The 23531-nt window shown below is 39.1% G+C and overlaps 1 protein-coding gene across 6 annotated transcripts in view; it reads left to right on the top strand.

The window, feature by feature from the left end:
• The first annotated feature begins 9304 nt into the window (after positions 1-9304).
• OPA1 (OPA1 mitochondrial dynamin like GTPase) overlaps positions 9305-23531 on the top strand; it is an 86934-nt gene continuing 72707 nt past the window's right edge. For 4 of the 6 annotated variants that reach the window (XM_029939622.1, XM_029939623.1, XM_029939620.1 and 1 more), the window contains exons 1-6: positions 9305-9502; positions 16916-17234; positions 17886-17982; positions 19672-19779; positions 20275-20328; positions 20992-21059. In XM_029939622.1, coding sequence (XP_029795482.1) covers positions 9471-9502; positions 16916-17234; positions 17886-17982; positions 19672-19779; positions 20275-20328; positions 20992-21059 — 678 coding nt within the window. In that variant the 5' untranslated portion in view covers positions 9305-9470. The remainder of the gene's footprint in view (positions 9503-16915; positions 17235-17885; positions 17983-19671; positions 19780-20274; positions 20329-20991; positions 21060-23531) is intronic. The other 2 variants (XM_029939625.1, XM_029939621.1) reach the window with 1 other exon arrangement.

Raw genomic sequence — 23531 nt, 5'->3', positions numbered from 1 at the left:
ATTTCTCTGAACTCATAAAAATACAGAATGGAAATCATATCATCTGCACTGCTCATTGGCAGAACTAGAAGCCTTAAGCTCAGTGTCCTAAAGGAACCGGAGAGTGAGGACTAGAACACAGTCTTTCTCGTGCTTTTTTTGCTGATGCCATTAGATTACCAAGTCCAACCCTTTCTCAGTCAGATCTCTAAGCTGCAACCTAACATATGGAAGGCTGTAGCTCACAATAACCTTTTATTTTCCAGTGCTTTTAAAATGGCCAGACCTTAAAGTTGGGAATACCTCAATCTCTTTCAATCTCTTTGTATAGAGTGTATATTTTAAGAGGGTGGGAATCAGTCTCCGACTGCAAACTCAGGTGTGTGATAAATACTGCATTTCTTTATATTAACTGAATTTTAACTCTGAGCCCTTGTTTAGTTGGCTTCCAGGAAATTCAACTGCTCTCAATATGGTGGCTCCTTGGTATGGAGAATAAAATAAAATTAGATTACTCTCCCATCAAGGACAATAAAATAAAGGTAAGTTTCATGATGTTTTAGAAACAGATGGACAATAGGTTACAAAGTAATCTAAAACTCTAAATTCACTGGAAATACAAATAGCAAACATAACCAGAAGACAATATGCCATTCTTGGAGAATGATATCCCTATCATTGGAGAATAATAAGATTACTATTATTGGTGTTGTCCTTATAGCTAAGGCTCATAACGGCAAAAGGAGGCAGTCTGCACAGTTCTCCATGTGCTCCTCTGTGGTTCCCAGCTTTACTGGTGGTTAAGTGGGCCATATGACTAGGTTCTGGCCAACTGAATGTGGGCAGAAGTAATCTCCGACCTATTGGCCACTCTGAGTGGTCATTTCACGTTATCTCTATTTTAGTCCTTAACGATTATCCCAGACAACCCTCTGGGCCCTCCAAAGTGACCTTGAAGACTACATGTTTCACATGGTACAGGCTCAAGCAGGAAGCAAGCTGCAGGTCTGAGTCTCCAGCCTTCAGGAAAGCTCCCCTCCCCCCATGATACATCAGACCGCTATGTGAGAAGGAAATAGCTCTGTGTGTGATTAAGTCCTTGAGATTTGGAAGTATATTTTCTAAAGCAAAATATCCCATCCTACCTCAGCTAATACAATTAGTGAGTGCTTACTGTATACCAGGCACAGTTCTAAATGCTTTATATACACTAGCTTTTTCTATAACGAAATAGACCCATTAGCACATATTATAATACCACGATAACAGAATCATGTGAAAGTACAAGCCTAAAATAGACATTGAACCCCAAATTCACCACACACATCCTTCCAGTATTTCTTTCCCTCACCCTTCTGCTTCTCTAAAAATCACCCACCCCCAAGGAAGAAACAAAACCGCAAACAAAGGGAACAAAGGAAGAAGGAGTTCTAATTTCTATTTGTTTTCTGTAAATACGCAAATCCAATCCTGCTTGTTAAGAGCTCCTTGGGTGCTATGCACTGCTATCATTGCTTCTAACTGGAATAAACAGGTAAAGGAATCATTTTGCCTTTTCTCAACGCTGGTGACATTACTGTGTAAGTAGGTGTCCAGACCAGGAAATGGTAGACCTCCCTTCCTTGATGGTGTTTGCGAGTTACATTATGCTTAGAGCATCTGTATAGCAAGCTACTGCCTCGGCTGCTCATCTCGGCCCTCCCACTGCAAAGGAAGGGCTGCTCAAAGTCTGGGAAGGGAAGGAGGTTATCAACAGCTTGCAACAATGAGCAGCAAGGATGTGGGAGCTGATCCTTCTGCAAGGCACACGGTTCAATCTATTCTTGCTGAGGAAGTCACTAGCAAGCTGGGAAGGAGTTTGTATAGGTTCTCCGAGAGTGTATTGCCATGCAAAATTACTTAAGGGCCTAATACGTATGTTATTTCTCATACAGGCTAAGTTTGGGAACACGGTGGAAGTAGAGGGTATATTTTTAGTCTAAAAAGGAAGCAAAAAGCAAATGTTCCAAAGTGTGAGCAAAAAATACCTCCAAGCAGGAGGGAGAAAGCCTCAGAACCTGGGAAGTGGAAAAAGTAATACTTCTGCAGGCTTTGGTTATGGCATTGGCCCCAAAAAATGATAGCGTATAAATGGTCAGAGACACAGGAAACATCAAAACAAATGAAAAACTAAATGGCAAAAGTTTTCAGTGATGGAAAGATGGAAATAGATTGAAGAAAAGAACTGGTGTATTGCTCAAGCATGCATATGCATACTAGTGATATGCTACTAAATGTTTAATTAGCTTTACAAAAAAATGTATGCATATTTATGTAAGTTTGTTATACATTTGACTAGGAATACATGCTTATTTTGATTGCTATCTATTCAGCAAAGAAGTTGCTCACATCATTGACCTAGGAGTTTAAATCTGATGTGAATATTGGTTGCTATTTGCCTATACATTAATAAGTAAGAGGAAAATGAAACAACAAAGGCATATGTGAGCACTTAAATAATTCATGCTAACGTGATGACTTCTTTACTGAACCAGTTAAAAGGTTTTAAATACTGGAAGAATATTTCCTCAGTTTTCTGTGCTCTTCACAATGAAATAGCCACAGACACAATATACTTTTCATTTTAACCCTAAGTATTACTGTTCGTCCATAACTTTCTTAAGATTAAACAATCAACAAAATAACAAACAAAGCTCTGATTGGTAGTGCTTGCTGACATCTATAGTGTAAATACCATCACAATAACTAATTTCAAGCTGCCAACAAGATGTCAGTGAATGCAGGGTTGGAAAGAGATACGCAGCACACTATCATATAATATTTCCAACATGGAGATACTGGTCATTGATAACCATATGCACAGAAAATAGTTCTTATTCTAATTAATGATCACAGGTAACCTCTGGAGTGCCCCCAGATTCCTAATCTTCATGATCCTTCTGAATCTGATGGATCAGCTGTTTATTTTATTTAATGTTTTTTATTTATTTTTGAGAAACAGAGAGGACAGCATGAGCAGGAGAGGGTCAGAGAGAGAGAGGGAGATACAGAATCTGAAGCAGGCTCCAGGCTCTGAGCCAGCTGTCAGCACAGAGCCTGATGTGGGGCTTGAACCCACTAACCGGACTCACAGATTGGGCCACCCAAGGCGCCCCGATCAGCTGTTTCTGATCGTGCTTAGGTGAAATCTTTTTTGGGGGGGGGCTGTGAGCCCTCAGAGGTCTTGATCTCTTCCAAGTACAGGAAGAGTAGTTAGGGAAGAACATTCTCCTCTTTCTGGCCTCTAGGAATCTCCACCCTCCAACTTTTGCTTCTCGAAGGCCTCTCTCTTCTCCCGGGCTCCTAGTAAAATTCCAATACAGGCTTAAGCCTTCATAGAAAACTTTCAGCAAAAAGAGCCTTTGAATTCCCCCACAATACCTTCCTGCTAACATCGCTGGTGCAAGCAAATTACAAAAACTGCCTACTTTTTCAATGGTGGAAGGAAAAGTGAAGCCTGGAAAAACAACATAAATTCGATTTAAAACTTTACCTCACCTCAGTAGTGTGTAGGGCTGAAGCAAGTCTTCAGTTTGAGTATCTATAATAGAGACATATTTTCTCAGCCAATAAGGTATTTTAGTAGTCCTTGGTGCAGTTTTTTTTGGTCTAATTACTAAAATACTTGTGAAAACTCAACAAAAACATGACAAAAACCTCAAGCCAGATTCACAGAAGAATAACCACTAAGTATAAAATCTACACAGCAGAATTCAAGATTGTAGTCATTATTCAATACTTCCTTTGCTACATAAAAGAAGAACAGGTAAGGAAAAAAAAGATGAAGCCCATGAAAAAATGGAAGGCTATATTATATGCAAATTGTAGCCTAGTGTCTAGCACATTAAATGGGGTCATCACAGTTGTCATTATAATAGAAAGATCCAGAGGAAGATCACATCCATGAATTCATTACCTAGGAGTTTATTCACTATAGGGACAAGAAAAAATTCTGGCCAGTAACTTCGCATCTTTAACATGATGACAAATCTTGACCTCTAAGATATAGGCACAAAAAGCAGTAAAGGTAAGTTAAAGGAAACATTTCAAGACTTATCACATAGAAGTAACTTTAGAAACTACTTACAGGGCAAAAATGCCACTGCAGAAAATTAAATTCATGACATGTCATGCAGACTTGAGATTTCTTTTTAGAAAGGACAAAGGTATAAAAGTCATTAAAATGAAGAAAATGGTGAATATGAAGAACAAAGATTAGAAGCACAATAGCACAGCTATGGCTATTTCTGATGTGGCTGAGCTGCCTAAACGTGATACTTCACACTCACAACATAAACACACACACACACACACACACACACACACACACACACACACTCAGTATCAGAGAGAGATTAGTCAAAAGAATTTAAATGGAGCTGTGAGGTAGGCAGAATGTCTCCCACAAAGAAGTCCACATCGTAATCCCTGGAACCCATGACTATAGCAAAGGAGGATTAAGAATTCAGATGGAATTAAGGTTGCTACCCAGTTGACTTTAAAACAGGAAGATTAGGGGCAATGGGGTGGCTCAGTCAGTTAAGTGTCCAGCTCTTGGTTTTGGTCAGGTCCTGATCTCACAGTTTTGTGGGCTCAAGTCCCGCTCTGGACTCTGAGCTGACAGCGTGGAGCCTGCTTGGGATTCTCTGTCTCTTCTCTCTGCCCCTCGCTCATTCACGTTGTCTCTGTGTCTCTCAAAAATAAATAAATAAATAAACTTAAAAAAAAAATAAAATAGGAAGATTATCTGGATGGGCCCAATGAAACCCTAAGTGTCCCTAAATGTGGAAGAGGGAGGTAGGAGTGTCAGTGTCAAAGGGATATGATGTTCCAAGACTTAACCAGCTATTGCTAGCTTTGAAGATGGAAACGAGCCAGAAGCCAAGGAACATGGACAGCCTCCAAAAGCTGGAAAAGGCAAACCAACCAACCAACAAACCCAGCTTCTTCCTGAGAGCTCCCCAAAAGGAAGCAGCACTGTGGACATTTTGCTTTTAGCTCAGTGAAATCATTTCTTATTTATGGTCTCTAGAACAGGAAGATAGGGGTAGTTTATTACAGCAGCAACAGGAAACGCATACAGCTGGAATCAACTCTACACAGCACACAGCGTGCCTTCTATCCTCACTCATCCTCTGCTCCTCCCTCTCACACCCAGAAGACAAGAAAATAAAATGTATTTTATTTTCCTTCCTGCATCAGTTTTTACAGGAAGAATGTGATGCATTTTACAGCTATCTTGAGGAAAAGTTTCTAGTACATACAAGGTGAACAGACAAGTGTGAGGAGCCCTCATGGACCCACCACGGGCTCCCATAATTATCCATATTTGGTCACTCTTGTCCCATCTATTCTCCACCCACTTCAACCCTCCCCAGCCAATCAGCTTATAGATGTATATAAAATGCATGCACACATATATGAAATTTGGAATGCACAAATCATAGCTGTACCTTTTTTAAATGTTTATTTTTGAGAGAGAGAGAGAGAGTGTACACGTGTGCAAGTGGACGGAGGGAAGACAGATGGGGGACAGAGGATCTGAAGTAGGCTTTGCACTGACAGCAGCCAGCCTGATGTGGGATTTGGACTCCCAAACTATGAGATCATGACCTAAGCCGAAGGCGGATGCTCAACTGACTGAGCCAGCCAGGTGCCCCAGATGTACATTAGGATAAACAGAAACATCTAAGTAACTCAGACCCTCAGCACATGAACATCCACCTCTATCTTCCTATAAAGTGCCCCAATGTTGCCTTCCCACTTCCAATATCCATTTTCCCATAAATGGAACATCCTCTTTTGATTTCAGCATGTCTGTTAGACTCATTCATGTTGTTAAAAGTCCAATAGCTCTTCCCTGTTTGGTGTTGAGTAGTATTTCCGTGCATAAATTTGTTTATCCATTTTTTGTTGATGCATACTTGGTTTGGTTCTAGTTCTTGGCTATTGTGAACAAAGCTGCTATGAGCATTTTTATACAACCATTTTTGTGTACCTATGTTTTATTTCTTAGATAAATTTTAAGCCTGGAATTGCTAGACCAAAGGGGAGGTATATGTTTAACTCTGTAAGAAACTGCCAAATATTTTTCCAAAGTGGTCATACCATCTTATATTTCCATCTGCAGGGCTTGAGAGTTCTGGTTGACTCACATCCTCACCAAATTTGGTAGTGTCAGTCTGTTTAGTTTGAGCACTTTTAGTGAAGATACGGTGGTATCTCACTGTGGTTTTTAATTTTCATTTCCTTGATGACTAGTAACATTGAGCACTATACGTGTTCTTTGAATATATATGCATATGTATATATATCTCCCAAGATATATATATTTCTTTGTGTAGTGTTTGTTTAAATTTTTAACTGGGTTGTGTCTTAATCCATTTGCACTGCTATAACAAAATACCATAAACTGGGTAATTTATAAAGAACAGAAATTTCTCACAGTTCTGGAGGCTGGGAAGTCCAAGATCAAGGCGCCAGCATGGTCTTGTTCCGGTCAGTGAGAACTTCCTTTCTGGTTCATAAATGGCTTTTTGCTGGAACTTCACATGGTGGAAAAGCTAGAAAGCCATATGGAGTCTCTTTTATAAGACACTAATCTCATTTATGAGGGCTCCACTCATAATTTAAAGCCTCCCAAAGGTTGCTAATTCCAACACCTTATGGACATTCGGATTTCAATATATGCATTTGGTAGGGGCAGAGGCACGATACAAACATTCAAATGATTGCAAGTTGTTTATCTTATGACTGAGTTGTAAGAATTTCTTATATATTCTGGATATGTATGCTTTATCAGATATATATTTTAAAAATATTTTCTCCCAATGTAATGCTTATCTATTAAATTATATCAGTGGTGTTCTTTCATGAGCAAAAGTATTTTAGTTTGATGAAGTCCAATTTATCAATTTTATTATTTTGTGGATTACTTTCTGTGGCTTAAGAAATCTTTGTCTACTCCCTAGTTGCAAAGATATTCTATATTTTCTTCAAAAGCTTTATAGCTTTTTATTTTTACATTTAGGGATATATCCCAGCTTATACAATTTTTGTGTATGTATACTAATTTTTGTATATGATATAAATTTATATTAAATTTTATGTATAGCATGTATAAGGTATACTCTTTTCCACATACACACCCAATTATTCTAGCATCATTTATTGAAAAGACTTCCATCTTTATTGAATTGCTTTGGAGATTCTGTCAAAAAACAATTTGCACAAATGGAGATCTATCTCTGAACCCTCTATTTTGATCCCTTGATCTATTTGTTCTTATCCTAATACTGTACTGTCTTGATTATAATATTAAGCCTTGAAGTTGGATAGTTGTAAATACTCTAGTTTTGCTCCTTGTTTTGGGCGTTCTAGGCATTTTGCATTTATAAATTTTTGAATATTTTGTTAATTTCTATAATATGTACCTGCTGGGATTATGTTGAGAATGGGCTGAATACAGACCAACTTGGTTCTAATGCCTTGGTAGCCTACTAAGCAATCCAAAACCTAAGCCTATAAATGCATTAAGGTTAAGAAAGTGTACACAGCCCACGAGGCTTTCCCAAGTAAGGCAGCCACATAAGCTATAGCCAATCAAATAATTTCCTTGCTTTGCTTCCCTTTCTTCCTCATAGCCAATGACTCCTGTTGATGCAGCATTCCTAACCACTTCTGGCTTAGCACTGCTTCATTCAAACCAATTTTTGATCAAATAAACTCCTACAATTTTTAATATGCCTCAGTTTATCTTTTGACAATGTTGATCCCAATCTTTCGTTATTTCATGCAATGCAAAAATAAACATCACACCTATGTCTTTGCATGTGTGGGACTGATTCAGTGGGATAAGTGTCTAGAAGTAGAACTGAAGAAAAAAGGACTTGTCAAATGTAAAGGTAACCCATACATGAAAGAGGGTACCACTGTTTGGTTTCTCTTATTTTTTTGTAAAACAACTGAGAAGTAACAGTAACAGGAATTTTTGCACAGCTCTGCAACTCTGGAAAAAAATTACAGTTTGCGTTGGTCAGTATAGCAAGTTCAGTCATTAAAACAGTTACCACAGTAAATATAATAAAGAAAATCCTGGAGTCCCCCTTTTGGGAAGTTTACTGCTAATGGCTGCGTCTAATAATTGGCTTTGTTGTGAATGGATGGATACTGACAGGATTCTGATGAGTAAGGCAAAGGGAATTTTTCACATGGGGGTGGTGGTGCCCTTGAAATGAAGAGAGGCCACAGACCCCTGTGACTTTAGTCCTGGTTTTGCCACTAATTGACTTCATTACCTTTCATAGACCACATTCCTTTTAGGGGCCCCAGTTTCCTCATAAAATGACAGGAGTTGTAAGGGGGAAAACATATTTAGAGTCCTAGAATTGATTCAGATTACTTAGGGAGAAAATGAAGAGAAAAGGAAAGGGGCCTAGAATCTCTGAATTCTGGAATTCTCCTACACTGAGTCTTGGGGAGAGGAACCAGCAAAGGAGAATGGGAGCAGAAAAAGAGAATGTTATGTCCTGAAAACCAAAAGAGGGAAGCCAACTAAGGAGAGTGCTGAGCACCCAATCTTCTGAGCTGAATGCTGAGAGGTCCAGGGTCCACTGACAGAAATTGTTGGAGGCCTTAATACAAGCCATTTCAATAAATGAGTTAAAGGCCAGACGAAGGCCAGTTAAAGGGTAAACAAACAAAATCGTTTTTGATGCTTTTATAAACTGCACAAGCCTATTCCAAACCCACAGCTGGTCTAACTGATCGGAACCCTTCTCAGATCTTACCCTCAGGGGCTCTAAAGCACTTAACCAGTCCGTTACTCTTCTTGCCTCCCAAGGTTGTTCTGAAAGTGCTTTGTAAACAAAGACACCGGACAAAAGAGTGGGGCAACTGCTGGTTTTTATTATTCTATTACACTATTACTGTATTCATTTTCTACTCCGCTAGGCTCCTCCAACGTCCCTAAATACCTACATTTTCTTAAATTGGAAAGCACCCCGTGAGACTTTTATCAATCCGGTTTCCTCGCCCGGCACCCTGCCAGTCCCTGCCCCACTCTCAACCCCTCACCTCGCCAAATCTTTGACCTGGGAAACTCAATTGCATCATTCCAACCCGGAAACAAAGAAGAAGGGACGAGGTAGTGGGAGGCAGAATGTGGCTGTCCCCTCCGGAGGTTCTCAGCACAGGCACCGGTCCTCTACGGACCGTTTGTGCTGCCCTCCTAGAAAGGGCGGGAGGGTGCCTATTTTCCTGACGGACTGAGTACGGGTGCCGGGCGGGCTCTCCCGGAAGTCAAAGCGCCATCGGGAGGGCCGCAGTAGCTGCTCTGTGCCCTTGTTGCCGAGGGCCTCTTTCTGGGTCATTCCTGGAGCAGCGGCCGGACTGGGGCTGACACCCGGGCTCCCGCGTGGCCCTCTCGGCGCCTGTGTGACCTCGCGGGCGGGATGTGGCGACTACGCCGGGCCGCCGTGGCCTGGTAAGTGCGGGCTCCGACCTGGCCCCGTTATTTTGGGGCCCCCGGAAAACCGGGTTATCCCATCACTACTAATGTGCACTAATGTGCACATAACTCTCAGGTCAGGCGGAGGGCGGTTGGAGGATCCCGAGGTATTGTTGAGGTACTGTAGTTCCAGGAACCCGGACTGGGCTAACCTGAGGTGCCTGCTGCAGTACCGGCCCTTGTGCCTATTTCTGTGCCACTCAAAGATTCTGGGCTCCTTTCTATCTTGGCCTGTCTCTGTTGTCCTTCTGTCCCTGCCGTCTTTCACCTTTCTGTCCTCGCTGTTAATCTGTCTCTGGTTGCGTCTTGTGTCTGCCTCTCCCTCCCCAGCCTCTGGTTCTATTCTTGGGTCACCCTCGCCGTCTCTTAACTTTTTCTTCTACCTCCACGCCGGATGTGCGTTGCTCCTGCAGGTAGTCTCATTCTTCTGCCAGGGTAAAGACGACTCTGCCTCTTGCTTTAGTCCTCTGAATAGACTTGCTTTGGAGTCATCTGAAACAGTGACGCAAATGGTGTCAGAGATGGTGATTAGAGATAACCTCCTCCTAATAGCAGCTTTTCAGTGTTTAGGGAGGAAGACTTGCTTTGATGCGAAGTGATGAAGATAGCACCTGCTTTCTAATCGCACTTATTTTTGCCCTGGCCTGGTTTAATCTTAAGTAGAAAATCATAGAGGAGATTTTTCATTTCTGTGCGTCACCTTAGGCATTTTAGTGAGATTTAAATTGGACTTTATCTTGACATGTATTTGTGTTCTAATATCCTTAGATACTTTCAGGCTTAACTCGTGGTTGCAAGCTTTCTCTAAGAAGTAATATGCATCAATTAAGGTTGGAAAAACTTGGTTTTCCTAAAGTAGCCTCTGAACACCTGCCTTGCCTTTTTTTCAGAACGTTGTTTAAATGGTATAGGTAATTTATAGTGTTTATAACGAACGGAATCCCTTTGTTTTAGGAAGGTTAATTTGTCTATATTTAGAAATAGATGACATACAACAGTTACAGTCAATTAGAATAATTGAATAATTATTTCTGATTTAATGGAATTGGAGTTTCTGAGTAAATCCATAGCCCTTGATGCTGCAGTAAGTTATTTACTCCTTTTTTTTATTTCTAGTCTTCACTATTTCCTGGAGAAACGTAGCTAATTTTATTTAAATAAAGAGAAGACTTTGCCAAAGGTAGCACACTTCATTGGAATAAGTAAGATATGTAGGAAAACTTTAAAAATTGATCTTAACAACTGATTAATAACTGATATATGTGTTAATTCAGGTGGATGCTGTTGGCCTAAATTTCTAAAGTTACTATGGACTCCAGAGAATCCTGGCTTAAAAGTGTCTTATATTGATCGTGTGCAGTTTAGCTTTCCTGTAGAAGTTGAGATGTGAAAAGTTAGAAGCCTTGGCTCTGAAATTTGTCTTTTGCTGTATTTCTTCTGCAAAGAAGAATACTTGTTATGAAGGAATACATTTAAATTCCTATTAAAAAATTTTTTTTATGTTTATTTATTTTTGAGAGGGAGAGACAGAGTGCAAGCTGGGGAGGGGCAGAGAGACAGGGAGACACAGAATCAGAAGCAGGCTCCAGGCTCCGAGCTGCCAGCACAGGGCCCAATAAGGGGCTCGAACTCACAACTATGAAATCATGACCTGAGCCAAAGTCAGACACTTGACTGACTGAGCCACCCAGGTGCCCCTCAAGTCCCATTCTTAAACAGATGGGAACAAACATTTTTTTGACCTGCATATCTAAATACATACCCACGGACATCTAAGATCATTGACCACCATTTATTGAGGTGCAATAAATATTTGTGTAAACTTGTTGAAAAAAGAATTTTGTATTAGGAAATGGTATAGAGGTTAAAAGAGATGGTAGGGGAGAAAAAATAGATGATTTTGGGGGTAGCAAGGGAGCTTATTTTGCATCACATTGAGTTTGGCCAACTGTAGAAGTCCATATTTAAAATACTTTTCCTTCAGAACTGTAAAGGCATTGTTGCATTTTTTTCTAGCATCCCTTGTTAATGAATACAGACTCTCTGGAAAATCTGTTTTCTGTGTGTTTGTAGGTATCCTGTTTTTCTCTTCATTGAAGCTTCCAGGGTCTTGTTTTTATCTTTAATTTCTCAAGGTTTTGTCCATGCATGACCCCTGCCCCCACAACTTCCACCCCAAATCTGGCTTGGTACTCAGTGGGCCTTTGTTAAAAAGATGCTTTCTTCAGTTCTGGGAAGTTTTTCTCATTTCTTTATTTTCTTCCTTTCATTTTTCCTGTTCTTTTTCTTTTTAGACTTCTATTAGATGAATTGGTCTTCTTAGATTGATACTGTAAGTCTATGATTTGCAAAATACAAGCTGTCCTCATCATCTGTTTAAAAAAACAGAGTAGGCATAAATACACACTTATTTTAAATTATATATATCTTTTTACTAATTAATTACTTTCATTATAATTCTCCCCTAACACAGTCTTGAAGGATGAGATACAAAAAATACTGTATCTAGGAGCTTTGGTACTTTCTTCGTGAATCCCAGTGAGTCGTTTTGTGCATCCTGTGGAACGCATTCCACATACATCCCCACTTTGGATACCACTTCTCTGAGTCACTTAACTTCTTTCTCATGGTTACCACCTTTTTTTCTTTATGTTCTAAGTTCCCAAGAATTTCTTTAATATATTTTCTGGTGTTGCTATTCCTTTTTTTTTAAATTGGCTATTACAGCTTTAATTTCCATGAATTCCTTTTTAACATTTATTAAACTATTTTTTTAAGTTTATTATTTTGAGAGAGAGAGAAAATACAAGCCCATAGGCAGGGGAGGGGCAGAGAGAGCGAGAGAATATCCCAAGCAGGCTCTGCACTGTCAACACAGTTGGACCCTTTACCGACTGAGCCACCCAGGTACCCAAACATTTATTAATCTCTTAAAGATACATTTAATTCAGTTAACTTTGTGTTCTTCAATTACTATTTTTAGCAACAGTCTGCTTTTATTTTATATCTGGAATAAGCCTCCTGAGAACATTAATTAGAATTTAACATCTCCGCCTTTTCCAGGATTCATGATGTTGTTTATGTTGGTCATCATTTTAAGAGCTAGTTTTCTGTAAGAATGTGGTTATCTAATCATATTTAAACACGAAGGACTAATGATTGACCTGCCATGTGTGGGTTACCCCTGAATGAGAAGGCTGATTTGGTGTTTTAGGTATAGGACATATCAACTAGCAGGTTTCATTTTCGGGCTTTTAGAGAGTGGGCAGGCAATCAGATCTCATTACAGATGCCAGTGTCGTTAGGGCTTAATCTGGAAAGACCCCCTCCCCCACCGCTGCCACCTCTCCCTCTCCCCCCAGGAGCTTTAGCTCTTCCCTGCCCAATTGTTCATCCTTGGGGCGAGTGTTCCTATTAACATTCACCAGCACTGGAATGGGGTAGAGGGTGACCCAGCCTTTCCCCAGATGGTGCTTCAGTAAATCTCTATTTCTTCTCCTGTTTTTACTCTCTTACCTATATCTCAAGAGGACCCTGGTGTGGAAGAGAATCCCTCCTGTCTGGGCATTGAGCTTTTAGAGCACCATCATGAATTGAAAGCTCTGGAAATAATTCTTGAGGATACCTTTCCAAGTACTAGGATTTTGTTTTGAGTCAATTATCTTTTCCAGGGGACTAAATTGAAGAACAATTTTACATGTGGTTCCTGATTTGGACAACCAAATACTCTTTTTTCTTGGTGTCACCCACAGCCATTGTTGCCACCATTGTGGAAACAGGAATTTTAGACCTTTAGAAATAAAAGAGGAAGAAAATAATGAAAAGCCAAAACATCTCAGCAATATGACTGCTTGGGTGTAGAGTTTATCTATTTGGATATATATTTATATTAACTCCTTTCTTTAATAAAGCAAGGAACTTTTGAGGGATAAAGGACTACTCGCTGACATATTAGTAGAGGTTAGAGCAGTTAGTGTTGAAATGACATTTCTTGAGCACTTACTCTGTGGTCATTGCTAGGTTCTTTCACCTTTTGTTTTGGTTTGGTTTTGCTCTCCCAATAACATATGTTAATTCAGCAGGTTTATTAAGTGTCTACTGCTTGTGAAGCATTGGGCTAGGCTTCAGAGATAGAGTGGTAAGCCAAGCAGACATGACCCCTCCCTGGCCTTATGGAGATTGTAGTTTATTGGTAGTCAAATATTAATCCAATAATTACGTATTATGTGATACAGATTTTATGTTCACCGAAGAAAAGTACAGGGAACTGAGATCTGTAGCAGGGGAACCCGAGTTAGAATATAGATGCCAGGAGAGGAGGGAACGCTGAGGGGAAACCATGTGTGACCAGAGCTAACAACAGTACTGGGAGGTAGTAGGTAGCAGAGTTTCCCCAAGCACTGTGGGTATCAGGGCCCCGAGACTGGAAGGATTATGACACACTCGAGGAGCTAGGTGAAAACTGATCTGGGTAGAGCTCAGAGGTCAGAGGGAGAGAGACAGGGCTTTGTAGACCTGGAGTTTGGATTTTTATTCTAAATGCAAAGGAGACTTTGAGGAGATTTATGCAGGTGAGTGACAGTGATCAGGTTGACATTTCAGAAGAGTGCCCTGGTTGTGCTGTGGAGAACACCTCAGTCCACACTGTTGTGGCAAGCCCAGGTAAGGAACGGCAGCAGTGGAGATGGGCGATTGGAAGGTTGGAGATGTGTGTTAGAAGTGGAATTAACAGAAGTAGAGGATTAGAAAGGTATCAAGAATAAGCCCAAGTTTGTGGCTTATGCGACTGGATAGGTGCTTATGCTGTTTCCTGAAATAGGGCTTGGGGGGGAGGGAGGGGAGATATCATGGATTTGAACATTTTGAATTTGTGGTACTTTTTTGATATCTAAGGGGTGTTGTTTAGTAGGCAGTTGGACACAAGGATCTGGAGTGTAACTATTTGTATTAGACATTTAAGTTTTGTGAAACATGGCTACGTAGAGGCAGTTGAGGAAATGGGTGTGGATAACGTTGCCTGGGAAGCGCGAGTAGACTGAGAAGACAAGTGACTTTATATCTCAGCCCAATGAACTCCCGACATTTAAAAGGTAGCTGGGGAGGAGATGCCTGAGGAGTGGCCAGTGAGTAGGAGTAAAGCTAGAGACTGCTGGGATTGGGGGCGTTCCAACACGGAAGGGTGCCAACACTGTCAGATATTGCTGAGAAAGAAAATGAGAATCGAAAAAACAAATGCCCACTGGAAGCCTTCAGGCACTCAGTGAGCGCCGTTTTACTGTAGTGAGACCAATGGAAATCAGGTTGGTTTGCCTTTTTAATAGAGTAGCTATAGAGCAGGGAACTGCCATTTGTCTTTCTCTCCTTTAAACCGACAGAGACTTGACCACTGATTACTGAAGAGGCAGGAGGAGTTTGGAGGAAACAAGGATTTGCCTTTAAAAGGAGGAAGAGAACTTACTGTAATCTTACAGGGCTTGTGGGGAGATGGGTGGGTGTCTCCCTCTGATGGCTTTCCATTTTCTCCCAAGAGTCAGAGGAAGCATGGGGAGATGTGGGAGGGTAGAGGCGGGCGGGGAGCAGGAGAATGAATTGATCGAGTAAGATGGCCAAGCTTTTTTTAGGGCCTTGCTGAGATGTCTGTCCAGTTGGGTATGATTTTCTTCAGTAGTGCTTCATTCCCTTGGTGCAGGCTTAAACTGATAATAAGGTTCATGTAGGGTTTGTGCATTCCCAAACAAGTGTAACAAAGAGTCAGGGGGCAAGGGAGTCTAGGGTATTTGCAAAAGAGCCTTTAAGGCAGTTTATAAGGTGGCTAAGTAGGTAAATAAATAAGGTGGAGACTAATAGGTTAGGGAGAAGATAGAAGTATCCATGACTTGGTTGTTCCTATAGGGCCAAAGGCGGTTTTAGTGAAAGGGATTATGGTCAGAGAAGAAGATACTTGAATTAGTAATTATCAACAATAACTCTGATGTAGATGTAATCCCATTTTAACAGATTAAAAAAAACAGGCTTTGGTAAATTCATAATCTGCCCTTGATTGCACACAAGTAAGCAGTGAAACTGGAACTGGAAACAAAGTTTATCTAAGTGGCTGTAAGGATAGAGTTTTGAAAGAAGTTTGAGCCAAATGTTATGGAACCATGGGCTATTCTCCCAGTTGGTTTGGCTCTGATTGTTTTATATCTGTAAGTGATAATCTTAGTCTCCCAGCTAAAACCTCGGGATTACTATTTACTCTTTGCCTTGTCTTCTGGGTCTAGTCCATCATTCTGGTATCTACCTTTCCCTTTCCGTTCTTAGTGCTGCCACCTCACTTTAGTGTCTTCTCTTATATCTGTGCAGCTGATACACAATCGCCTTATTTCTCCCCAAATTACAAACAGCGGGCAGCTTCAACAGCAGACATTTATTTCTCACAGTTCTGGAGGCTGTGAGCTCCAAGATCAAAGTGCAGGCGTATTTGGTGTCTGGTGAGGAATCACTTCCTGGTTCATAGATGGGACATCTTTTTTCTGTGCCCTCACATGACAGAGATTCATGCTCTTTATCTCCTTATAAAGGCACCAATCCCAACACATGGTGGGCACCACGTCCATGACCACAAACAAACCAAATTATCTCCCAGTGGCCTCGCTTCCAAATACTTCATGCTGGGGATTAGGCTTCCACATACAAATTTTGGGGGGACACAAACGTTCAGTCTGTAGGATGTTGCCTTTAATATCTTCTTTCATTACTGTTTAATTAATCTTCCTGTACTCAGAAACTTGTAGCCAGGTTCTTTACATGTTAACGACTTTTCCTTAATTTCCATCCCTGGGTTGTCTCAGGATCATGGGACATAGAGGAGAGGCCAAAGAAGAGCTGTCTTAAGCTGCTGGCGTTTTTGTTTTTGAAAGCAGGTTTGCGTTCATTTTGTTTTCGCTTCTATTGACGGTTAATAGCAGTTAATAAAATAAGTCTCCACCTTATTTCTTTTCAGTTTCAGCTCCTTGGAGTGGGATTGTAGCACACAAATAGTAAATGAGAGGGCAGGCTCTGGAGTTCCACGGCCTTGGTTTGAATCTTTGTATCAGTGTGCATTTAAACAAGTTCTTCGTGTGCAGGTGTGCGTGCGTGCGCATGCGCGTGTGCCATCTTTTCCTCATTGGTAGAATGGAGGTAATACTAATACTTGCATCATAGAATTTTTAGCAGGATTAAATGAGGTAGCATATGCCACAGCACTGCTGGCACGGAACAGTTAGTGTGAGCTATGGTGTGATGTAGTGTGCTTGGTCCCATGTGCCCGTGCACGTGTTTTCTTGTGCATACTGCTCTTTCTATGTCATTTCCTTTGCATTGTTACCGAGGCTGATCTTTGTCCCATTCTCATCTTTTTTTCAGTGAGGTCTGCCAATCCTTAGTGAAACATAGCTCTGGAATCAAAGGAAGCTTACCACTACAAAAACTGCATCTGGTTTCACGAAGTATTTATCATTCACACCATCCTACCCTGAAGCTTCAAAGACCCCAGTTCAGGACATCATTTCATCAGTTCTCCTCTTTAGCTAACCTTCCGTTACGTAAATTGAAGCTTTCTCCGATGAAATATGGCTACCAGCCTCGCAGGCATTTTTGGCCAGCAAGATTAGCTGCAAGGCTCCTGAAACTGCGATATCTCATACTAGGATCTGCTGTTGGCGGTGGCTATACAGCCAAAAAGGTGAGCGTAACTTTCCACTGCTTTTCCAGTTACTTTAGTGTGATTCTTTGAAGGTTTTATAACTCAAATCATTTTTCTTTAGCGCAATAGAATATAATTAGGTATTTAAAATTTATTCTGTACCTCTGCCACATGCTAAATTAGTTTCATGTTGCTAATAGGAAACTGCTCTTTGAATCTTGGTTGTACTTACAGGAGGTGAGAATGGCCTAGCGGGAGGAGCACTGGCTCGGGGTGGGGTCACCTGGGTTTGATTTCCAGCTTGCCATGTGGTAGCGCAGACAGGAAAGCGGGTGCTGCGCTAACAACCACTTTTTGGCAGCAGTGGGAGCAGAGGCGAGGGGTCCTGGCCCCTGGTTTGCCTTTCTTCTGCTCCACAGTCTTGCTTAGCGACATCATGAAACCTGTTTGAAATAAGCATAAATTTTGAATTTTTACATTTTCCATATTTAGTAAAGGGACATTTACATGTTTCATAAGCTTGCCTACTAATTTGTTTTTAGAGGAACTGAGGCTATTTTGTTTCTAAAAATTTTGAACACGATATACACTCTTTGTAGATTAGCATATTTTAATTAGATAAACTAAGGTAGTTTTCCTTTATTTTTTGTATGACAGAACATTTGATTGTCATATTTTCTTTTCCTTTAGACTTTTGATCAGTGGAAAGATCTGATACCTGACCTTAGTGACTATAAGTGGATTGTGCCTGACATCGTGTGGGAGATTGATGAGTACATCGATTTAGGTTTGTATCATCAATGCTAAAATACATTTTTTTTGTCATATCAAGAGAAATAGTGGTATTGAAATAGTTGCTTCACTCATGAGTTCGCTGTGTAACAGTTTTATATTAATGATAAAAGTAGTAGAATATCAAAGAAAAAATGGTAGGAAAAAAATAACCCCTTCGTCCCTCACTTTCACATAGCTACTGCTATCCTAATAGACATTTTCTTTTAATTGTACCTAGTCTGTGTATGTGGTTAATATTTTAGTTTCTTTTTTAAAAGTTATATGGCTGTAGTGAACATACACTTTGGCTTCTTTGTGACCCAACACATTTGTTAGCCAAAGCAGCCTTTCTAGACACCACTTTCAGTGTTCTGTGTTGTTAGCCAGAATAGATGCACCATAACCCACCTCACTAGTTATTTTTTATTGGATACATTGATGACTTCTACTTCTTGTAGCCAAGTCCCTCAAAGCCTGCTAGAGTCCTTAGTAATTGCTTCCCATAATCGGGACTGTTCTCCTTTTTTCTATAACAGGTAGATTAGAAAAAAGTATATTTGATAGTTCTGATAGCCAGTAAGTTGTGATTTAAACAATTTTTTTGAAAGAAATTATTTTCCTCAGTCTTTTTTTTAGACCTTGTTTAATTTCTTAGGTGTATATGGGGGTAGAATTACTCTCTACATGGACTTACTCAGAGCTCTTAAAGATAAAACCCTGCTGCATTGACAGAATTTGTAGTGTTCTTTCCACATGTTTCTGATATTCATGCGGAGAGCTTTTTACCTTGATGTATTTATTTGCCAGCACCACACAGTGTGGGGCTGCGGTTTGGGTTCTGAAGCTGCACTAGCCAGCCTTCAGGCCCGACTACCTGCTTCTCAGCTGTGGTGCAAGCCCATCTACTTAACCTCAGTGCCCCCGTTCCTCAGCTGTAAAGTGGGTTTGATGATAACCATTTTGTAGGGCTGCCTTGAAGATTAAACAGGTGAATGCTGTTACAGCATTTAAAATAAGAACTGACACATACTCTTATTTTGAGAGTATATATGTGTTTTGGTCTTCTGCAGAAAAAAGAAAAGCGCATTCTAATTCAGAAGAGACTGTACAGCTGTACCAAATTTTGACAAAATTGTTGAGGGTTTATAAGCAAAAATAAGTACTCTGACCGTTTTATAAGTAGAGCTAGCAAAGATAAAACCAAAGCTTGCCATAGGCTCTTAGACAGTTATTTCCAATGGTAACAAGTGTGAATTTTCTTAGGGTCTGTGAAAGGATGGAAAAAAGTAATGGAATTCTATTTTTTATTTCATTACTGTCTTTGAGTTTGGGCCAAGTGTTACAAGAGGTGTTTTTCAATTTTTTCTTTGATTCTTGGCCTCTTTACTCTGACTTTCTCCTTAAAAGTACTTCTGATTCCAATACAGCATTAACATTGTTAATACAGTACTGATAGTTCATGGCATTTAACTTATAAATCAAGAGTACCCATCTAAGTCATACATTTGGTGAGTCTTTTTAGGAACATTTAATGTCTTGTGGAATATTGTCACAATAATATATTGTTTCAGATATAGTTGTAGTCGTAGTAGGGAGAAAAACAAAGATATTTTAATTTAAACTTATATATGATGATTATTTCTATTTTGTCAATGTTTTAATAGTCAGATTCTTATTTTGAGAATTTTTTTGTCTTCTCCAGAGAAAATTAGAAAAGCACTTCCTAATTCAGATGACCTTGCAAAATTGACCCCTGACTTTGATAAAATTGTTGAAAGCCTCAGTTTACTGAAGGATTTTTTCACCACAGGTAAGGAAGGACCTGTTTGATCTCACATAAAATGTCAGAAAGCCCAGAGGAAAAATACTAAGATGTATTCATTTGCTTATTCCTACCTTTTAAATGAAAATGTCTAGTACAAATGAAAACAGGTTTTAGAAAAAAAGACACACAAAGTTTTGTTGCTCAGTGGTTTTAAATTTTGGTCAGTGCAACAAAATGAAAATTTGTAAGAGGTTAAACATACTTGGCATTAGTCAGTTAGGGGAAAAAATACTCTTGTTCCTGACAAGTAGATGAGACTTCCTATATGCTTGCTTTTCATAATTGGTTAGAATTGATTTGGTGATTTTAAAACAAATTTAATTATGATGGACCATAATGAGTAGAATTTACTAAGGTTTATCCTGGCGTATTTGCCCAATTCATACCCTGTCAGGATAGAACTCTGAGATCTCAGACGCTTGTTTGCTTATTCCTGTCAAATTTTACATTTCTATTTCCCCTTTTGCTGATTTTTCACAGGTCACAAATTGGTTAGTGAAGTCATAGGAGCTTCTGACCTACTTCTCTTGTTAGGTGTGTAAACAGATATTTTTGCTGACCTTAACATGCCTTTTAAATGCTTCTAATAAACTAGTTGCAAATAAAATTGCAGACCAAATTTATGCTGCTTATGCTGAATTTTAAAACTCCAGAACTCTTTTGGGCAAATTCCTTATCTTACAGGTGATAATAATAAAATAATTATTTTACAAACTAAAATTCCTGAATAATATCTATAAGATTAAAAGTATTAAAAACAAAGTTTGTTTAACCAAAATATTTTCTTCAAATTGATCTGATTGTTTCTGATAATTGAAATGAAAAGTAATTTTAGTTTGTCTCATCTGTCCTGTCACCTTTGACATTTTAAATTTATTACTATATGTGGTCTGAACGGCAGTGATGTATGGCTGAACTGTAAGTACTCACCTGGAAAATAATCTTCATCAAAGATTGTCTTTTTCAATTATAATTTTTAGTGAATTTTTTAAAATAGGTTAAACATGTCCTATAATACTTAAGTTTTTTTGCATAGGTTACCAATATGTTTCTTAAAATAAGAATAGTAAGAATAGTTTTTAATTTTCACAAAAGTGGTTTTGTTATAAAAATCCATTTGCCTTTAACTAGACAAAATTTGGAATTTGGGCAGTGACATCACTGGAGAATTTAAAGGACTGCTTATTTATCTTTAAGGTTCACCTGGAGAAACAGCATTTAGAGCAACAGATCATGGATCTGAGAGTGACAAGCATTATAGAAAGGTAAGTATAAAGGAGAATTCACATAGGTAGTCTTGAAAGAGTTAAAAAAAAAAAAAGTATGTACCTACCTGAAAGGTTTGGTAACGGTATCATCTGAGGAGCAAATATAAAAGCATCTGAGTAGAGGTGTAAATCTTGGTACAAAGTAAAAGATACTGTGTGACAGTTCTGAAAATGTAATTGGAGAAGCCCGTTGCCTTCAAATATGTTGTGAAATATTAGTTTCAAGGATTGGCTTCAACAAAGGGTCTTGTTAAATATGTATGGGAAAAGCTGATGTAAATAAAATACACAGGCTTTTCTTTTCCCTAGGATTTCTGTGTTGTAAATCCCAGGAGAAGTCAAAGTGTTCAGAGTTTTCCAGATATATTTAGCAACAGAACCCTTTTTCCATGAAATATATTCTAGGGACTGATGTTTCACGGCATACTCTTAGGGGAAATATTAAAGGAATAGGAATGGGTTATTAGGGAATAAATTGATTCTGTTACATTAATAGTCAACAGTTGTATATGAAGTTATTTAGGGCATGTTAATTTCAATACTTGTGTTAAAATCCACATGAAAGTTTTAGGAGAATTGCTAACTAAAATAACATATTCATTGGTCTATTTATATTCATCCATAAACCTGACATTTCCTTAGTCTTCATGTTTTCATCTTTTGGAATTGGTAAGTTAACTGATTCCTTGCAAGTTTTTCTTAAGAAAATAATACTTAGGTAAATAGATATTTGAAAAAAATGTTCTGTGAACATTTTAAGATTAAATATGTAGTATGTAGCTTTTATACTGAAAGTTATTATGGTTTTTGTAAATTGAAAGGAAACAATTTTATGTTTATTTCGAAAGCCAAAAGAAGAGAATTGCTATGTGTAGGCTTCCATCTTTCTCTTTGTCCTTTATCCTTGAACTTTTTATGTGATATTCCAAGTTTAAATTCTACTGTTTGAAAAAATTATTCTCTTGCCTTTTAACTAGATCTTTCTTTTGGAGAAAACTTATTTTAAAATGTGTGTGTATGTGTGTACGTGTATTTGCCTTTTAAGTTGATCTCGTTTGATAGCTCTTCCATTGGCATTTTAACCAAAGGGACACCCTTGACTCTTCATGCTACTGGGGGGAAATTTTTGAGTAGAAATCAGCCTATTATGCCCAGCTTATTTTGAACCGAAGCTTGGCCCTAAATGCAGGTAGATTTCACATGCAGAGAGACACTGATCTAAGGGAAGAGGAACCTCTCTTACAGGATTGGCAGTGTGGTTTCTTTTTGCCTAGATAGAGGGTGGGCGAGGTCTTCATCCCTGGTGTTCTCTGGGATGGTCCAGGGTCACTCTGGTGAATGAGAAACATGTTTCAGGGTCTAACTCAGATGATTTCCTTAAAATCCTGCTAAAGTGCTGAATGAATAATTGACAAATGATCAGGAGCTCTGCAATATAGAAGAAGCAAGAGAATGGATTGGGGGAATTTAATTATATTCACAGATTTTATTTTATACAATAGACACCAAAGCAAATTTATTGCTTTATCTCATAATGTACTTTGCTTGAAGGTAAATACCTTCACATATTATTTTCTTTTAACTTTTTTGTAATGTATGAGCATTATCTTGCCCATTAAAAACAGCAATTATTACTAAATCTAGAGTTTTAATTAAGCTGCTTTCAATACAGGCTAAATTAATTATAACCAATGCTAATATAAAAATTTACTATACAGAAAAGTATTTCCACCTCAGCTAGTGGTTTTAAATTCTGTTAATATGCCACCTAATGTGTCTCAAGGCTTGACTTTTACCTTTAATACTTGAAGATAATGAACCACTCAGACAAGATGCAAATAAACTGACTTTAATACACTTATCTACAAATTAATGGTTGAATGTGAGCGTGGAAGTAGAGACTTTCTTCGCAGTAGCCTTTGTGAAATTATTCTGAAACGTTAAGTTTGAAAATCTGAGCAGTAATCACCATGGCAGGATGACATCCAGAGATTAGTTGATACTTTCTGATTGGTTCAGAATGGTTTCTGAAGGTGCCTCTGTAGCGCAGTAGGCAGCGGGTCAGTCTCATAATCTGAACGTCCAGACTGGTTTCTGAGAGTCCCAGATTGAAGGTGGTATTGAATCAATTTTAATACATTAAGCAGTCATACCTTAGCTTAATGATTGGTTTATACCAAAATTTCTGGCCAGATTTATACTAGAGATGTAAAAGTAAATGTGAACCCAATTTTTTTCTAAGTAATAAACTGAAAACATTTCTACAACTAGAACTAAACAATAAAGTTTCCTTTCTAATGGAAGAAGACATGTGGAGCGTGTGGGTAGGTAGAGGAAGTTAGGACCTGCGAAGTCAACGGAAGCGGAAGTGAGGGAGTTGAGAGCACACACGTCAGATTCTGAGTTGAGTCCAACAGAATGGATTAACACTGTGACCTGCTTACCTCTGGCTCCCAGTTTGGGGTCACT

The sequence above is a fragment of the Suricata suricatta genome, chromosome 5 (assembly GCF_006229205.1).
Source record: "Suricata suricatta isolate VVHF042 chromosome 5, meerkat_22Aug2017_6uvM2_HiC, whole genome shotgun sequence".
Lineage (NCBI taxonomy): Eukaryota > Metazoa > Chordata > Mammalia > Carnivora > Herpestidae > Suricata > Suricata suricatta.
The sequence above is the reverse complement of the archived record's forward strand: the minus strand, read 5'-3'. Positions and strand labels throughout refer to the sequence as shown.